Raw genomic sequence first — 14,951 nt, forward strand, 5'->3', positions numbered from 1 at the left:
GCTAAGCTGAAGAAGGAGTTGGTCTGGACTCCATTGGAGAGCGGCACAACCAACTTAATCTGATTTCTGACGGACTATTGGCACACTAGAGTCAATAGTTCCGGCGGGAGTGCCGTGCCGTGTATTTCGTAATAACAAACCCCAGTTTTCGGTCAGACTTGTCGCACGACGAGTCCGTAGATCGCACGCGATGTGTGCCCTAACTCTGTGAAGGTTATCTTCGAAGCACGCAAGAAAAGTACTTAATTATATCTCATCTCCCACTCAAACTAAGAACGCCAGCTTCATACTGACTCGTGTCTTCCTAGTATCTCGGACCAGAGGAACCCAGAAGTGGCTGCTCTGACCTCGTCCGCGGCGAGCCTCCAAATGAGCTAACACTTTCCGATCTTCCGTTATTATCATCAAGACGGAAATAATCCACCGGTGAGACAGGTTGTAGCGATATCTGGCTATCGCTGATCGATGGCAGACGTTGCGGGCTAGATTTGGGGCTCATGGCAGGCGGTGGCAGCAAAAGCTCCCCATATTCACTGCTTGCAGCAGATCCCCTGGAACGCCCCCAAGGCGAGTATCCAGAGCCCGTACCACGGCCAGGTGTGCTGTTGAGTTCTGATCCAGGCGAGTGGAGGCCATGAACACGCCGGTAAATGTCCATCTTGGTATCTTCGTCGGGACGGAAAACCTTTGCTCCTGGTCGCATAATTCTGAACATAAGGCCATACACAACAAGCTGCAGACCTAGGCAAGTGGCTACCATAGCGGGGTAAATATGTTTGGCGTTGTATTTTCGGTCAGCCAAGGGGTCGAGGGTGATGTATGCACGCACAGCTCCCCTGGAGAACACGCCGCTCCTGGCGTGGATTAGCAAAGTACCTAATGACAGAAATCGTCATCAAACTTACCAGCATGTGCATGTATTAAACACCCCAATAGAGGAGCAAAGAATAACAATTAGAATGGGTATCCCCAGCCCCGTGTCCTTGGCAACGGTCAGGTACCAAGCCACTTGGCCCTTGAAAAATAATTGAATCAGCCACGTCAAGCCAGGGCTCAATATCAACGCAAAAGCACACGATATGACCCACAGACTTCGACAATCCAGTCCTACAGTAGGAGTGAACCACAGTAGGACCAGGGCGCAGGTCGCAGCTATCAGTACCGGTGCGAGAGATAGCATGAATAGGTAGAATGGTGACCGATCATCCTGGCCACCAGTAATAAGGACCTTCTTCGGTCGAAAGTTGTACAGGCTACCCGTCCACGGCTGTGCATCGATAAAGTCGACGACGCTACTCCTGCGTCTATTGGTAAGCCAAGCGATCTTGGACACTAGCATCGGGCTGTTCGGAAAGATGTGCTGATCTCGCTTCTTGCCCTTGATTGTTCGGCAGTATCGCTCCATGATGCGCAGGCATGTTCGACGAGACACGAAGCCGGAAAGCGTGTTGCTGAGCATGACAATTGTGACGAGCCAGGACAAGAACATGGCAGTACCGATTCGGCCACCAGGTTGACTTGTTTGTTCTCCGCCAATTTCGGGGATAAGGGCGCTGAGAACAGAACAAAGATAGTTGAAGATGACGACGCACGTTCGCAAGACCTCGTTGGAACGGCTATCGACCAGCTCCTCTGCGGCTTCCAATAGGATATGATCCATGTCTTGCTTTGCAAGACGTGCTCCGTTTTCATTCACCAGGTTTTCGAGTTCCCGGTTAACCGACGGCATGTCGTTGGTGAGTTCTTCGAATGCCGACAAGATTGCCGCCAAAGCGCGAGCCGAAGCCTCATTGTCAGGTCCGCGGGGAGTTGCTCGCAGAGCTATGGCATAGAATCGATTCCAGACCTCAGCTTTGGTGAGGAGAGACCATAAGGAGTCGATAGGGTCGCCCATAAAATGCAGCATGGCAAATAAGCGATTAACAGTTCCAACCCGGGCGACGTGAAGGTTACCCACAAGCAGCAACGCGGGAAGCAACCAGGTGAGAATGCGAGGCCACATGTCTTCATACAAGCCAAAATCTGCTTCTGGACACATTTTGTGGCATCCGTCGATGGTAAGTTTGAGGTGGCCCGGCTCAGACATGGGTTTGCCATCATGGTGGAAGAAAATGCTGTCATGTGGGTTGATGGATTGATTCAAAAGGCCCTTTGCAATAGTCTTGTTGCATAATTTGAGGTCGACTGCAGCAACTTGAGAAGCTGCCCAGAGCAGCAAGGCCACGGTGGTTGCCATAATGCTAGAGGAGGAACATGAGATGCAAAGAAGGGAGAAGAGTCACAGGTCCAACACTTGAGAGGTTTTTACAACAAGGACGCCACGAGGCTTTAAAAGCATGCCAAGCAAGGCGTTTTTACCGACACAAACTTGGGGGCTTAGCAGGCAGACTTGGGCATTGTGTGGTTCGCACACTTCACTTCTATTCTCAACCGACACCAACCAACGTAACTGGGCGCCAGCAAGCCACACTCGAATGAAACGGTTTCTGCAAGAGAAGAGACAGCAATTCAGGGTTAAACACGACACGTGGGAGACCATACGCCCCGTTTCTTGGGGGGCAAAGCGGCCACCAGCTGATCGGAAGGCAGATCACGCCAACAAGCGAGGGCTGATCAAGCTTAATTCTTCGAATTTACGGCGCTTAGCTATGGGGCCGTAACCCATTTGATAAGATGGGTGAATGGCAAGGTCGACGCAGGGGGAGGTGAGTCTGCGAGTGTGAGTGGTCTTGTATCCCACGTTTTGGTGTTTGAGGCCCTCATTGGCCACGAAAGGCGGAATGGTCAGCGGAATAGAAGAGCAGAAATCCGCGCTCGCTTGGATAAAAGGACACTCAAAATGGATGGAGCGAGAAGAGAAGAGGGAGCCTGGAGGGCCTGAATGCCTCTGGCAGACAAGCATCGAAGATGGTAGGTAGGCATGGATATGGAGAGTCCTAGTCTCCCCACACTACCGATTTTCCACAGGTCTAAGCAGATCGGTCGATCACTGCACTATACACTCTTTCTAGCAGAGGGGCTTTTACATAAGATCTGCCAAGTATCATCGGCAATGTATTGGCCGTCGGCGGTGGGGAAAATGGATAGACTTGTTCCTGAACGTCCTCTTCCAGAACTAGCCCTGACTTCTGCAGCCACGTAAAGCTTGCATCGATCAGCAAGCCCTGTCACCAAGCCACCAAGGCCAATTGAGATTTTAAGAGGTCTCACAAGACCACTGATCCAACATTCTACAGAAAGGTCTATTTTTAGCTTTCAGATCACGAGTCTGCCCTTTGACGGAAGTGTATATGACAGGCCAGTTCCATTCTTTGACAAACCCCCTGCGATGTAAGACTCTTGTATTGAAAGCACCCTCTGGTACCGGTGTTCAAGATGCACGAGTTATTATCGCTGTCTCACGGGGCCTCTGTGATACTGTTTCGGTCATTAGGGTTTGATCAACACCGCCTCTCTAATTTCTCACAGGGAGGTGTTTTCCGGCCCCCTCATGTTTAACACACTGTAGGTAGCTACTATGGCAGCAGAAAAAAGAATAATTAGATGAACTATGACACATTGACAATCTTAGGCATCACAATTTTCGTTGCGCTCACAAACAGGTCTCAGGTTTCGTGTCCAAGATTGACCTCTGTCATCAGCGACTGTGAGCTACCCTATGCTCAGGGCGAAGACAATTTGGACCTATGTACACTTCAACTTGATTTATTTAGAGTTTCAGTGATATGAGCTAGCTAATTTTCTCTGAGGCCCTTCCTGCTAGATCTTTCTTTAAATGAAATGGAAGAGGCAACATAGCACTAAGCATTGAGGGAAGAGCAGCGTTACGTTTCAACCACCTTCCAAGGGTGACCACCACCCCATGTCAGATCTGACACTCCAGCCCCTCCCGTTGAGCCAATGAGAGGGAGATGATGAGTGGAGTTGACTTTACACTAACCCAGAGCAGAAAGACACCACCTTCTATCTTCGGTAATGATCGTCGTTGAGCATTCACAACCACTCTTTCTTGGCTTCATCAGACAAGAAATGCGATTCGGAACAAGTTCAATGGGAGGCGTCTACTGGAGGCAAACGCATTCAATTGCGGAAAACTATCACGTGAGATGATCTTGGCTTCTGTGGCACCTTTGCAACAGCCACGTTTCCAGGTTCTCACTAAAAAAACAAGGCTGTGACAGGGATGGCATTCACATGGAGATCATCTGCACTTCAGCTGTGTGTGCTAATGAAACTAAAAAGGAACACGTCCACTTCCTCCAGCCTAGTCAGTCTTTCCCACCTTCACCACTTCATGTTCTTTTCAGTAAACGGTGATGCTTTCGACGCATTCTCGTCCGCTCTTCTTCCTCCAACACCAATCAGCCGGCTCATCAGACAACCGTCAGCTCAATGCAGAGGCACGTGCTCACGTCGCACGCCAGGCTGCCCTCAAGGAGACCAAGAAGCCAAAAACACTGCAGTTCATAACCTGTTCTCCAGGAACAAGGCCTCGTCGAAATCATTATCGCCTCGCTGGCGATACCGACGACCCTGAAGAGGACAGGGATATTCGGCGCTTGAGAGCCAGCCACCGGTGCAAAATCCCGCTCAGTCCAAAAAAGGCCGCGAGCTTCGATCCGTTCGACTCTCTTGCTGTTCCAGAACCGGCACGAGAAGAGCGATTTCTGCTTCACTATGGTGTGTTGTGCCCTGCATCATTTGTACTTCAATAGCTCTGACGGATCATCTAGCGTTCAACAGGACGCTACCCGCGTTTGGGGAGTCAGAAACCTACAAACGTGAGTTTGCTCACTCGTGGATAACAAGAACCATGGAATCTCCCTTGGTTTTCTACGCCCAGATACTTGGATCCTCAACGCATTACTCCATTTCGTCGCCTGGTGCTGATGGGCAGAACCGCATCATCACAAGAGGGTTACAACGAAAGATTCAAGCCATCAGAGCTTTGAGAACCAAGATAGAGCAGTACAAGCCAGGTTCTTCCGGAGTTGACCAGGGCCTCCTTCTCGCCATCTTTATTCTTGCGATTCATGGAAACTTTGACCTGACGGAGAGACCTGAGCCGCACCCCTTGTCGCCGATGGCCACCTACCGCGATATGAATATCTATGGTAGAATGACATTTGGTGAGGAGCACATCAATGCGCTCTATTACCTTGTGGAGCAAAATGGAGGAATCTCGTGTGTGGACCCGCATGCTTTTGGATACGTGCTACCTCTGTAAGGCCCCGAGCAATTCTGTTAATCAGCCTATCGGGCCACTCTACTAACTCCTAGTCACAGGTTTGATATCGTCTACAGTGCCCGGGCAGGGTGTGTGCCCAGATTCTCTTGTCCGCGCCAGCTAGAACCACTACTCGGTGGCAATTCATGGAAGCCTGATGCGCAAGCCAGGGAAATGCTCACAACATATGGTCAGCGTCTGCGACCAAGTCCCGACGGAGTGATACCCATCTATCTGGACCAAAGCCTGGCCAAAGTTTTTCAGGTCATGTCAGAAGTCACAGTTGGCCTCGGTCATTACTGCCGTGGTGGAGAGGGGGCACCGGATTCGCTGGATGTGCTGCTAAACAACTGTGACTGGGCAGCTCACACAACCCTATCGTTATCTCCCTACACAACGATGCCTACGGAAGGTGAAGATGAGGAGTCAGGGATTGACGTGTCATGTACGCTTCGCGAGATCTGCCGGCTTTGTGCGCTCCTCCATGTCGACATGGTCCTTCTTCCGACACCACCCCACACAGGAATCAAGCTACGCCACGCAAAGAATCTTTTACGCCAACTGGAGGTGCTAGATAAACAAGAGCCCATCGGAGATGACCAAGTCTCGGAGTTTTTGACCTGGGCAACAGTCCTGGGTGCAATTGCTTCAAGATTCACAGAGCTTGAGGTCCGCTATCGCGCCCGCATCGAGAGGCTTGCGCAGGAAACGGCCTGGGACATTGTTAAGCCCCGCCTAGAACAGCAGTTGTGGTTTGACCCAGTCTATGACGGCCCAGCCTGCAGTCTATGGCGTGAGGCAGTAGAAAAGACAAGTCATGGTGATGGGGAATCGACTCTAGGGGGTGACGGAGAAAAAGGTTCTCCGTTAAGTGGCGATTAAACGCTTGCAATATGGGAGGCAATATGTCTGTGGAAAGTCTTGTAAAATATCGGTTTGCTGACCAGAGAAACCATGCTTGTTCCAGCAAAGGCAGTGCTCAAATGGTCCAGCCACAGATGTTGGCTATGGTGTTCATGTCAGTTCTATAATAACACCAGGACCACGTAATCCTTTGACTGTAGATATGATATGATGGTGGGCTCGACCACGGGTCGAATGAGATCCGAAGCGTGCTAGTGGCCACTGGCTTTCAGGACTCGGCACTCGGCAGGGGGAGTCGCATGGTGAGTCGAGCGCCACAAAGAAACGACTTGGTGGCTTCGTATCAGCTGAGAATGCCCCCAGGTGCAGTATAAAGCGCTACGGTAATTCCCGAAGAGACGATTATAAGCTTAGTATTGTACAAATCATACGTGGGCATCTCGCAGGTCAGAGAAACTTGGGTGTTGATCAACGCGATATCCTTGGCCATCTTGGCCACGATATGGAATTATGGATGCTGTCAAAAATGCCAAGGCGGGATTTGAAGTCGACCCTCCACACGAAACAACTCGAGTTCGAGACCAGTCTGGCGGTAGTGCCGCCTGAGCACCATGGTCCCTCACCATGGCTGTCCACCGGCGTTCTAGACCTCGTCATTAGAATTTCGAGGCCCGTCATTGGACGGATGTGGCTTTGAGGCTGAGACTTGCCCTGCCTTGTCTCTTTTTATAGCACATCTTTGTCTCGGTTACGTAGGCTTACCCTCAGTGACCCGGGCTTTGATTGGTTGGGGCTTTGGCTGTTTTTGGGAGAGATGGGATAATTAAGGTGTCCCGAGGCCAAGACTGTTAGACTTGAAAGGGTTCTGACATTCAATTCCTTTCTCGTTTACCATCTTGTTGGTTCAAGTTTTTATCCAGTCTTTTCTATCACTTCACTCAACCCTTCCCTATCATGAAGTCTCTCATCAGTACAGTCGTTGTTTCGTCGATAGTACTCTGTAAGTCGAGACCATCCTTCCGCTGGGCCGTGAGCATCTACTCACAGATCGCCTTTGTTCTTGACTAGTTACGCAAAGAGCATCAGCAACACTCGCAACCTACTGCACCGGTGACTCAAAAGACTTGTGCTACAGCTGGGGCGTCCCAGAATCGACAGCCTCTTCAGGTTCCGGCAACATCTTCTTCCGCCTCGAAGCTCCTACCGATTACCAATGGGTCGCCCTCGGAACTGGTACTGGCATGAGTGGCTCCACCATGTTCGTCATGTACCAAGATGGCTCTGGGAACATCACCCTCAGCACAAGAAAGGGACACGGTCACGACATGCCCGAGTATAACACGTTCCAAGGTATCAAGTTGCTTGAGGGAACTGGAGTGTCCAATAAGACGATGGTTGCGAATATCCAATGTAATGGCTTCACCCACATGGACTTCACTGGGTCCAACGACTGGATTGGTGCTTGGAAGAAGGGCCAAGCTTTAGACGCTACCAGTGTTCGCGCCACTATCGAGGAGCACGACGGCACGGAAAGATTTTCAGTGGATTTCGCAAAAGCCAGTATCACCGCTGATGGGAACCCCTTCACAAAGACATCCAGCAAGACGCCTAGTTCTACCTCTGGCAACGATGCGGTCTCTAGCGACGGCGGAGGCGAAGACCACAGCGGCACCATTCATGGCATTATCATGTCGATAGTCTTTCTAATTGGATTCCCCGTTGGATCTCTGCTGATGCCTTTGATTGGAAAATGGCTTGTTCATGCTGGCTGGCAGATCATGGTCTTTATAGGTATGTGGGTTGGGTTTGGGATTGGCAAGATTGCTGCCGACAAAAACGGCCAGGTAAGAATATTCCAAGCTTCACTCTCATGTTTCAAGAGCTGACTGTTACTAGTGGCTGAATGAACCTCATGTCCAACTTGGTCTGGCCGTCTGCATCTTGATGATCCTGCAGCCTGTGTTAGGATGGTTGCACCACCGCAACTACGTCAAGTATCAGAAGAGAACACCTGTTAGCCATGGGCATCTTTGGTACGGGAGGGCCTTGATGATTATTGGTATCGTTAACGGCGGTATTGGATTGCAACTAGCTTCGGCCTCTACAGGGTTGATAGCGGCATATTCTGTGGTTGGCATCATCGTGTTCTCATTGTATGTCGTCAGCGCTGTTCGTAAAGAGATGGCGTTGCGCAAGAAGAGCAAGGGGATGGAGCAACTGGGTACCCGCTCTCACAGTGCCCTGGAGCTGGTGCCATAACATGTCACTTTGAATGAAGCATGTTGAAAATCGAAATCATTCCTACCAATGGCTCTCCTCAAGCCCAACGTACAAGCCGTGGTTCACCTCCCTAACGAATCTTGTGCTGGTTCTCCAGAGGGTATTGCGCCACCATGGAAACAGGGACAGTGACTTTCCCACGAGGCGCAATCTTCATGCCATGCTCATCTCTCATCATCGCCCATGTAATCCCCTTTCCCCCCTCAGCGTTGATCTCATACACCTCATTAATGTGGTAGGCGTAGTCGTAGCCCTCGTAGTCGGCATGCTTCTTATTGTACTCCTTGTTCCCCAGACCATCTTCGGGAAGCGGCTCATCACCTGGGCTTCTGGTCACGGCCTCATCGACAGGGCAGATGTGGGTAATGGCAGAATGTGGGGCAGTGCGGTAGAACCAGATTCTCTTGATGCCTGCCATGTTGTACTTTCGAAACTCGTATATTTTGGTGCCGTCGATGATCTGCTGCATGTAGGGATCATTCATGGCGAGGATCATGTCGGAGCGGCAAGGTCTGGGGGGAGATGATGGAGTAGGCAACTTGCTGCTTCTGCCTTTTCCAGTCATGGTGATTTTCGAAGAAGCTCAAGAGATTTCAAGGGTTGTGATGTGATGATTGAATGCTGTGGGCGGGCTGTTGATGAAGGAAGAGAAAGCGAGAGCAGTGAAATGTCAGTTTCAGGGAGAAAGAAAAGGCTCCTATTAGGTGAGCAGTGTTTTGAAATCCCAGACCAGTCAATTCGTTGTGATGGTGATTCAGTCACTTCACAAACTTTCGGCGGCACATGATTGCAGAGTTTGAGGTTATCCAGCGACCAGGCAACAAACAACAAACAATTCTACTACCTATTTTACATTAAATAACAGTTTGCCCGTCTGATGGTTGTTTTTATGGATCAGAAAATCTCAATAGTAATCTGGGTGTTGTTATCGGCCTAGCCTCTCTAGCGAGACTTTGTTGCAGTTCTTCAGCGTTATCGATGGCCAAGTATAAAATATCCTGTATCTAAGGTGTGACCTACGGCACTTCTCTTGTCAATCTTTCGTGCCGCAAAAGCCTTTCCTTTAATTCTTTCATGTGACTATTGAAGTTATCTTATAGATACCCTGGGGTGAGCCTGTGCCAGTGCGGACGTTTACTCGACCAACATCAAGTTGGCGGTTCTACAGGGCCCTATCTTTTGTTTCCCTCCTAGCAATGGGCTATGCTGCAACATCGCATCGTCTTCAGTTCTGGCAAGTATTGTTTCATGATCCACGGGTCATTGTCAGGATCAGCTTTGTTCAGTCATTGCGATGGGGTGTTTTTTTCCCAGCTCATGTCGTGAAGATGTTTTATAATTCTAATCTTAATTCAGTAATGATGATTGATTAGGGTTATTCGCCTATCTAAGACTAAGAATATCCTTAGTGTCTATCCTTACGCCCAAGTCCGTTTATCTAGGACTTAGCACCCTCCTTCACCCTCCGACCTCGTCTCTACTCAACTAAAGAGGTTCAAGACCCTCAAAAGCTAAGCTTGGGGAAAATGAGATTCTTGGACGTCCACTCATCTTGAGTGACATCCTTGGCGGGCTCCTTTTCGGTCTTCTTAGGCTTGTCCTTGGCCTCTTGTGCCTGTTCCTTGTAAACGGCCGCAGCCTTCTTCCACCGCTCCTGGATCAGTCTGCGAACAGCAGCAGCTCGATCCCTGTCTAGTCCACGAAGAGCCTCAGTAACACCCCTAATTGCCTCTGGGTCATCCTCCATGAGATGACGCCCTTCAGAGTTGACCCAGATCAAAAAGTCTGGGTCCATGCACTCTCGCGGCAGTGTGCCGCATTCGGTGTCATAGGGGTCGACATAAACCCAATCTACGGTACTGTCGTCGGCGCACTCGCTTTCACCACCTTCCTTAGTGGTTGGTGAGCTCTTGGTGTCATTGACCTCCGGTGTGACGGTTTCTGCGTGCTCCAATAGCCAAGTAAGCCAGGGAATCCAGGCGGCTGCGCGCTCGTTTGTCTCAACGTCGGTCTGCTTTGCCATTTTGCGATTCTTAGAAAGGGCTATGATGGTGGAGATGGTCAGCTGTTGTAAGCGGCGGGTGCCCGATGATCAAGTTTACTACAAGGATAAGAGCCGATTTATAAATTTCTTGTCATCATAAGACATGGGCCTGAACAAATCGATGTATTTCCCGTTCAGGACCCTTGTCTATTTATCCGGGCCGTCTCCTTTCTGGCCTGCCCTGTTGTTCGATGTGTCCGCGACTCGTGGGACTGAACATAGCGGAATCACGGAACACTTGGCCTTGATCAACGAACAACACAAACACTGATTCAAACACACCAATTCTCATTTGACTTTTTTCTCTAATCACATATGCTAGCACCACTTTTGTAATTCAAGTAGCTCCAATGCAATAGAATATCACTCTAGTGTCTAATTAAGATCCTTAGTCACCATTCGGAGCCATTCACTCCCTAGAACATTCGTAGCAATCGCATCTTCACAGAAACTCCGAACCTCCCGATACATGACTTGGCGCTCTTCATATCCTTCGTGCGTCAGTATCTTAGGTTTCTTGTTACCTTTTCTTGGCTTGCCAAACGCTGAGGCGACATCCCATAATCGGTGCTTGAGAGATATGCGTCTGAGCTTGTAGTCATCTTCCCAAACGAACTTTCCCTCGACATTGCCGAAATCTCAGATAAAAAACCTTTCAGGATCCCAGTAACAACTATGAGCCCTGAATCGGGACCCCGTGTAGATGCATGAGGCTGGTTTGGCTGAAGGCAGCAGAGGATGGACACGAGGGCTTTGCCGCGGCTGAGCGCCTGTCCAATTTCTTCCTATTGACAAGACTTAGTAGGTTTATCAGGCTTGACTTATAGCTTGATAGAGGGCTCGTACCATTTCCCCTTCAGCTGGTGCAAACTCAAAATTCCTTAATTTGGGTAAGATGGCCAGAAATGGGGGGCCAATGACGAAGAGTCGCTTGGCGCGGGAGATGTGTCCAGACTAAGCTGCAAAATCGTGCTACAGGCACCATCATAAAGTAGTTCTAGAAATTATAGATCAAGTAGTCGAGCTTCATATGAGGCTTATTTTTTAAATACCTCACACGCAAGGCTTGGGCTCTAGTTCGACGAAATCCTACGGATGCATCAAAGTAATGCAACGATCTCAAAACAATGCTCAGCCGAAGAGCCTATATCTGTTCCAGCTCTGCGCGCAGCTGGTCTAATGTGCGAGCCCACAGCCCGTCAGACCAAGCAATTCGAGCCACGATCCTAAGAACGTCATCCCAGCTGAGCTTTCTGACAAGCATCGTGCGGTTGATCTGTCCCAGCACCCACTCTTGGTCTTGGCCCGTCTCGGCCAATGCATCGATAACCAATACCCAGAGTTCCAAATCCTCCAAACCTGTCCAATCGAGTTTGTGCGATCTGAGCAACATTGGGAGTCGCCCCCGATGGTAGGACACGATCGTGTTGCCACTCTTGTTCCCAGCAAGCCTCGTGGAGGGTCCAGAGAGAAACAATAGTGAAGCTAGGCGCAGCACCTCGTAGAGAGCTACACCATCATCGCGGATGCCCAGAATATCATGTCGAGGCAACTTCAGCATCGTGGAAACGACAAACTGCAGTTTCTGTTTTGAGATTGTGTCATTGGTCCACTGCGATTTCTCGCGGGCTGCTGTTGCAAACTCGGACATGGACTCAAGTAGGGTGCACAGATTCAAGTGATCTGGCAGTCGCTTCTGCAGTGTGCTGGTAACAATGCCAAGATCACGCGATGCCCGTCTCTGTGGTAATGGCTCTTCAAGGGCTTCAAAAAATGAAGGTGAATCAAGCATCATTGAGCCAATTAAGCTTGTCCTGCAGGAGTTTAACCTGGGTTATAAGAATCAGCGCAGGGATATCTTACCAGGTAAGTGTCGTCTGTAGATAACGAGAACTGATCTTGTTGAATCCGCCACGAAGCTCAACTACTTTCCTCAGCCCCTTCATGTGGATTACCCATCGATCAAGGTTGAAGATACATATCTGTGGGTAAATTTAGTGAAGCTGAAATGATGGGGAACCATGAAATCTCACATCATAACATGCCAGGGTGATGACGACGCCGATAAGAGCATCACAAACCTGATTGCCAATGCTGGTTAGCCGCTGGTTAATAAGACCAACTGACTTGTTGTAGTGGCCTAAGGAGCTGTTGCTCTCCTCCAGTAGATGCTGTCTACGCTCCTGGGCAAAGACCAATGTCAGCGCAAGAGTAATATGCATTGCGCTGTCTTCCATCATTGCTAGAGTAAAGGACAGCTCTCGCATCATTGAGCAAACAGGAGAGTCCCATTCGCGTACTATTTGCAGTCAATACACACACAGAACGTGAGGAATGCTGATGGCCTTACAAAAGGCGATGATCTTGTAAGCACGGCTCGAAAAATGCCGATAGTTGAGGTCTTGGTCCGCGCTCATTGGTGAAGGAATACTTTGCATATACAGCCTAGAAGCGTACTCGATGTTATCGTCTGCTTGCCAGGGTACAACAGCAGGAGACGATGGCGTTTCCACTGGTTTCAGAGCAAGCTCTATTTGCCCATTCTTTTGTTTCCTTCGTCTCGCCAGGCCTATCGGTTTCATGACATGGCGGTTGATCTTTCTTTGAGTGTTTCGGTCTTTGATCTGGTCCGGGCGTGTGATGCTGACAAACATCAAGTCGGCCGTAGGCTTGGAGGCTTCATGCCCTCGAACCGATCGTGATGATACCATGTTTGAGATAGGACTGAGCAATATCCCCAAGGAGATTTATTGAACTGGTAGAAATGCCCGACTAGTGTTTCTTATAGGAAGACGGTGCTGACGGGTGCCAGGGATGCCCATTTGTAAGCATCATCTTGGTGGGCCCACCTTCATGAAGCTGGTTGTAAGTACCAGACGCCACCTATTTAGCACAGGTAAGAAGTGCAACCTTGCTTCAAATGAGGTGAGATGCGACCGGCAGTTGAATTCTTGTCTATCTAAATAAAGTTCAACTAGAGTCTCATGCCATGAACGCATGGTTGTCCAGACCATAGGTGGTATTAACTCTAGTTGCTCACTCCACCGCTGACAGAAATGTACTGTCCAGTAATCCATCGAGACTTCTCGGACACAAGGAGCAGAACAGCATCACCAATATCCTCAATGGTGCCGACTCTCTTAGCAGCCCTAGTGTTGTTGACGTGCTCCCGGTGCAGCTCTTCCTGAAGCTCCGGTGGGACAATGTCTGTGACAACGGGGCCAGGGGCGACAGAGTTGACAGTGATACCACGGCTGCGACCCCACTACATCTCGTCAGCTCAATCCGTTTATTACTCGTAGACTTTCTTACCTCTTTGGCCCACGACCAGGTAAGGCTATCAAGGGCAGCCTTGGAAGCTCCATAGATGGGAATATCGGCTTGTCCAAGCTTGGATGCGGTGGACGTGATGTTGATGACTCGGCCACCGGGGGGCATGTGAGGCACAGCAGCCTGAGCAACAAAGATGGGGCCCTTGACATTGACATCAAAGGTTCTAGCAATGTCTTCGGCCGTCATGTCGAGACTGCTACTAGCAGTTCCCCAACCCGCATTGTTGACTAGTAGGATGTCAGCCATATTCATTTTTCCACAATTTCGCGAAAGAGACATACCCAGAATGTCAATGCGGTCAGTTTCGAAAGCCTTGAGGGTCTCTTGAACGAGAAACTTGGCACCCTCAGGTGTATCGACAGTGGTCTTCACAACAGCAGCTCGGCCTCCAATGCTCCTGATCTTGTCAGCTAGAGCGTTGGCTCGCTCAGTGACTGAGTCGGAGACGTAGTTGATGGTGACAGCCGCTCCGTTTCGGGCTAGGGCCAGAGCGATTCCGGCGCCGATTCCGTTTTCACGGCCGGAGCCAGTGACGATGGCAACCTTGCCAGCGAGGGAGAGAGTGTCGACAGCCATCATAAATGAGGTGTTTGGAATTGTGCTAAAATGTGATTAAGTAGTTGCTGGTGTTGATTGCTGGTGCTTGTGAATATTACTTACATGAAGTTGGTCCAGGCCTTTTATCCATCTCAAGAAGACATGCTATGGTAATCCGTCTTTGCAACTGAAGACCTACCTATTACCACATTAGGAAATAGGTGTTTCTTAAAGATTGCATCATCGCGATATGTTCCTTGAGCCTCATCAAGCCCAGAGCTCTATTCATTGCTTTCTAATGTCTTGACGCCTTGGCCATGTCCTACAATGCAGGGTAGGCCACTTCGTCATGTTGAACTATACCCGAAATGGAAATAGGTGATCCTGGTCGTGCAGGACGCCATTTGATCTTCCAGGGGCTAAGACTCTCAGGATGGCTGACAAATGATGAAGAGGGCAGTTCATTGTAATCCAGCTATCCGTCCGTGAAGAATCGAATCGAGTGACCTCTACCCCTTCACCGCTTTAGCTGCTCTTCGGCCTAGTCACCGAGGTTTGGCTCGTCTTTGTGTCCTGTTCAGTCACCACCGTCCACCTATTCTGTGCTACGACCGTTGTTGTCAAGCAATCACGTGATAGGTCTGGTGGTCTAGTGGTATGATTCTC

General features: G+C 49.8%; 6 protein-coding genes and 1 pseudogene across 7 annotated transcripts, besides 1 other annotated feature; 2 read left to right on the forward strand and 5 right to left on the reverse strand.

Moving 5' to 3' along the window:
* Positions 1 to 304: 304 nt before the first annotated feature.
* NCS54_01399000 (Hypothetical protein) lies at positions 305 to 2,236 on the reverse strand (the record flags this gene model as incomplete). Its single annotated transcript, XM_053159156.1, has 2 exons — positions 305 to 854; positions 906 to 2,236. 2 exons carry the CDS (start codon positions 2,234 to 2,236, stop codon positions 305 to 307), a joined length of 1,881 nt encoding a protein of 626 aa, XP_053015131.1.
* Positions 2,237 to 3,950: 1,714 nt separating this feature from the next.
* NCS54_01399100 lies at positions 3,951 to 6,109 on the forward strand (annotated as a pseudogene). The gene is made up of 3 exons: positions 3,951 to 3,972; positions 4,716 to 5,223; positions 5,287 to 6,109.
* Positions 3,951 to 6,109: a sequence feature.
* A 936-nt stretch (positions 6,110 to 7,045) lies between these two features.
* NCS54_01399200 (DOMON domain-containing protein) lies at positions 7,046 to 8,350 on the forward strand (the record flags this gene model as incomplete). Its single annotated transcript, XM_053159157.1, has 3 exons — positions 7,046 to 7,091; positions 7,160 to 7,935; positions 7,988 to 8,350. 3 exons carry the CDS (start codon positions 7,046 to 7,048, stop codon positions 8,348 to 8,350), a joined length of 1,185 nt encoding a protein of 394 aa, XP_053015132.1.
* A 91-nt stretch (positions 8,351 to 8,441) lies between these two features.
* On the reverse strand, positions 8,442 to 8,936 carry NCS54_01399300 (Hypothetical protein; the record flags this gene model as incomplete). Its single annotated transcript, XM_053159158.1, has 1 exon — positions 8,442 to 8,936. The coding sequence occupies one exon, from the start codon at positions 8,934 to 8,936 to the stop codon at positions 8,442 to 8,444; it is 495 nt and encodes a 164-aa protein (XP_053015133.1).
* Positions 8,937 to 9,875: 939 nt separating this feature from the next.
* On the reverse strand, positions 9,876 to 10,394 carry NCS54_01399400 (Hypothetical protein; the record flags this gene model as incomplete). Its single annotated transcript, XM_053159159.1, has 1 exon — positions 9,876 to 10,394. The coding sequence occupies one exon, from the start codon at positions 10,392 to 10,394 to the stop codon at positions 9,876 to 9,878; it is 519 nt and encodes a 172-aa protein (XP_053015134.1).
* A 1,165-nt stretch (positions 10,395 to 11,559) lies between these two features.
* On the reverse strand, positions 11,560 to 13,126 carry NCS54_01399500 (Hypothetical protein; the record flags this gene model as incomplete). Its single annotated transcript, XM_053159160.1, has 4 exons — positions 11,560 to 12,229; positions 12,279 to 12,397; positions 12,449 to 12,714; positions 12,766 to 13,126. The coding sequence occupies 4 exons, from the start codon at positions 13,124 to 13,126 to the stop codon at positions 11,560 to 11,562; spliced, it is 1,416 nt and encodes a 471-aa protein (XP_053015135.1).
* A 317-nt stretch (positions 13,127 to 13,443) lies between these two features.
* Positions 13,444 to 14,324, reverse strand: NCS54_01399600 (Hypothetical protein; the record flags this gene model as incomplete). The annotated part of the gene is made up of 3 exons (XM_053159161.1): positions 13,444 to 13,680; positions 13,728 to 13,975; positions 14,030 to 14,324. 3 exons carry the CDS (start codon positions 14,322 to 14,324, stop codon positions 13,444 to 13,446), a joined length of 780 nt encoding a protein of 259 aa, XP_053015136.1.
* Between the last annotated feature and the right edge of the window lie 627 nt (positions 14,325 to 14,951).

This window comes from Fusarium falciforme, chromosome 12, assembly GCF_026873545.1.
Source record: "Fusarium falciforme chromosome 12, complete sequence".
In the NCBI taxonomy this organism is placed as follows: Eukaryota; Fungi; Ascomycota; class Sordariomycetes; order Hypocreales; family Nectriaceae; genus Fusarium; species Fusarium falciforme.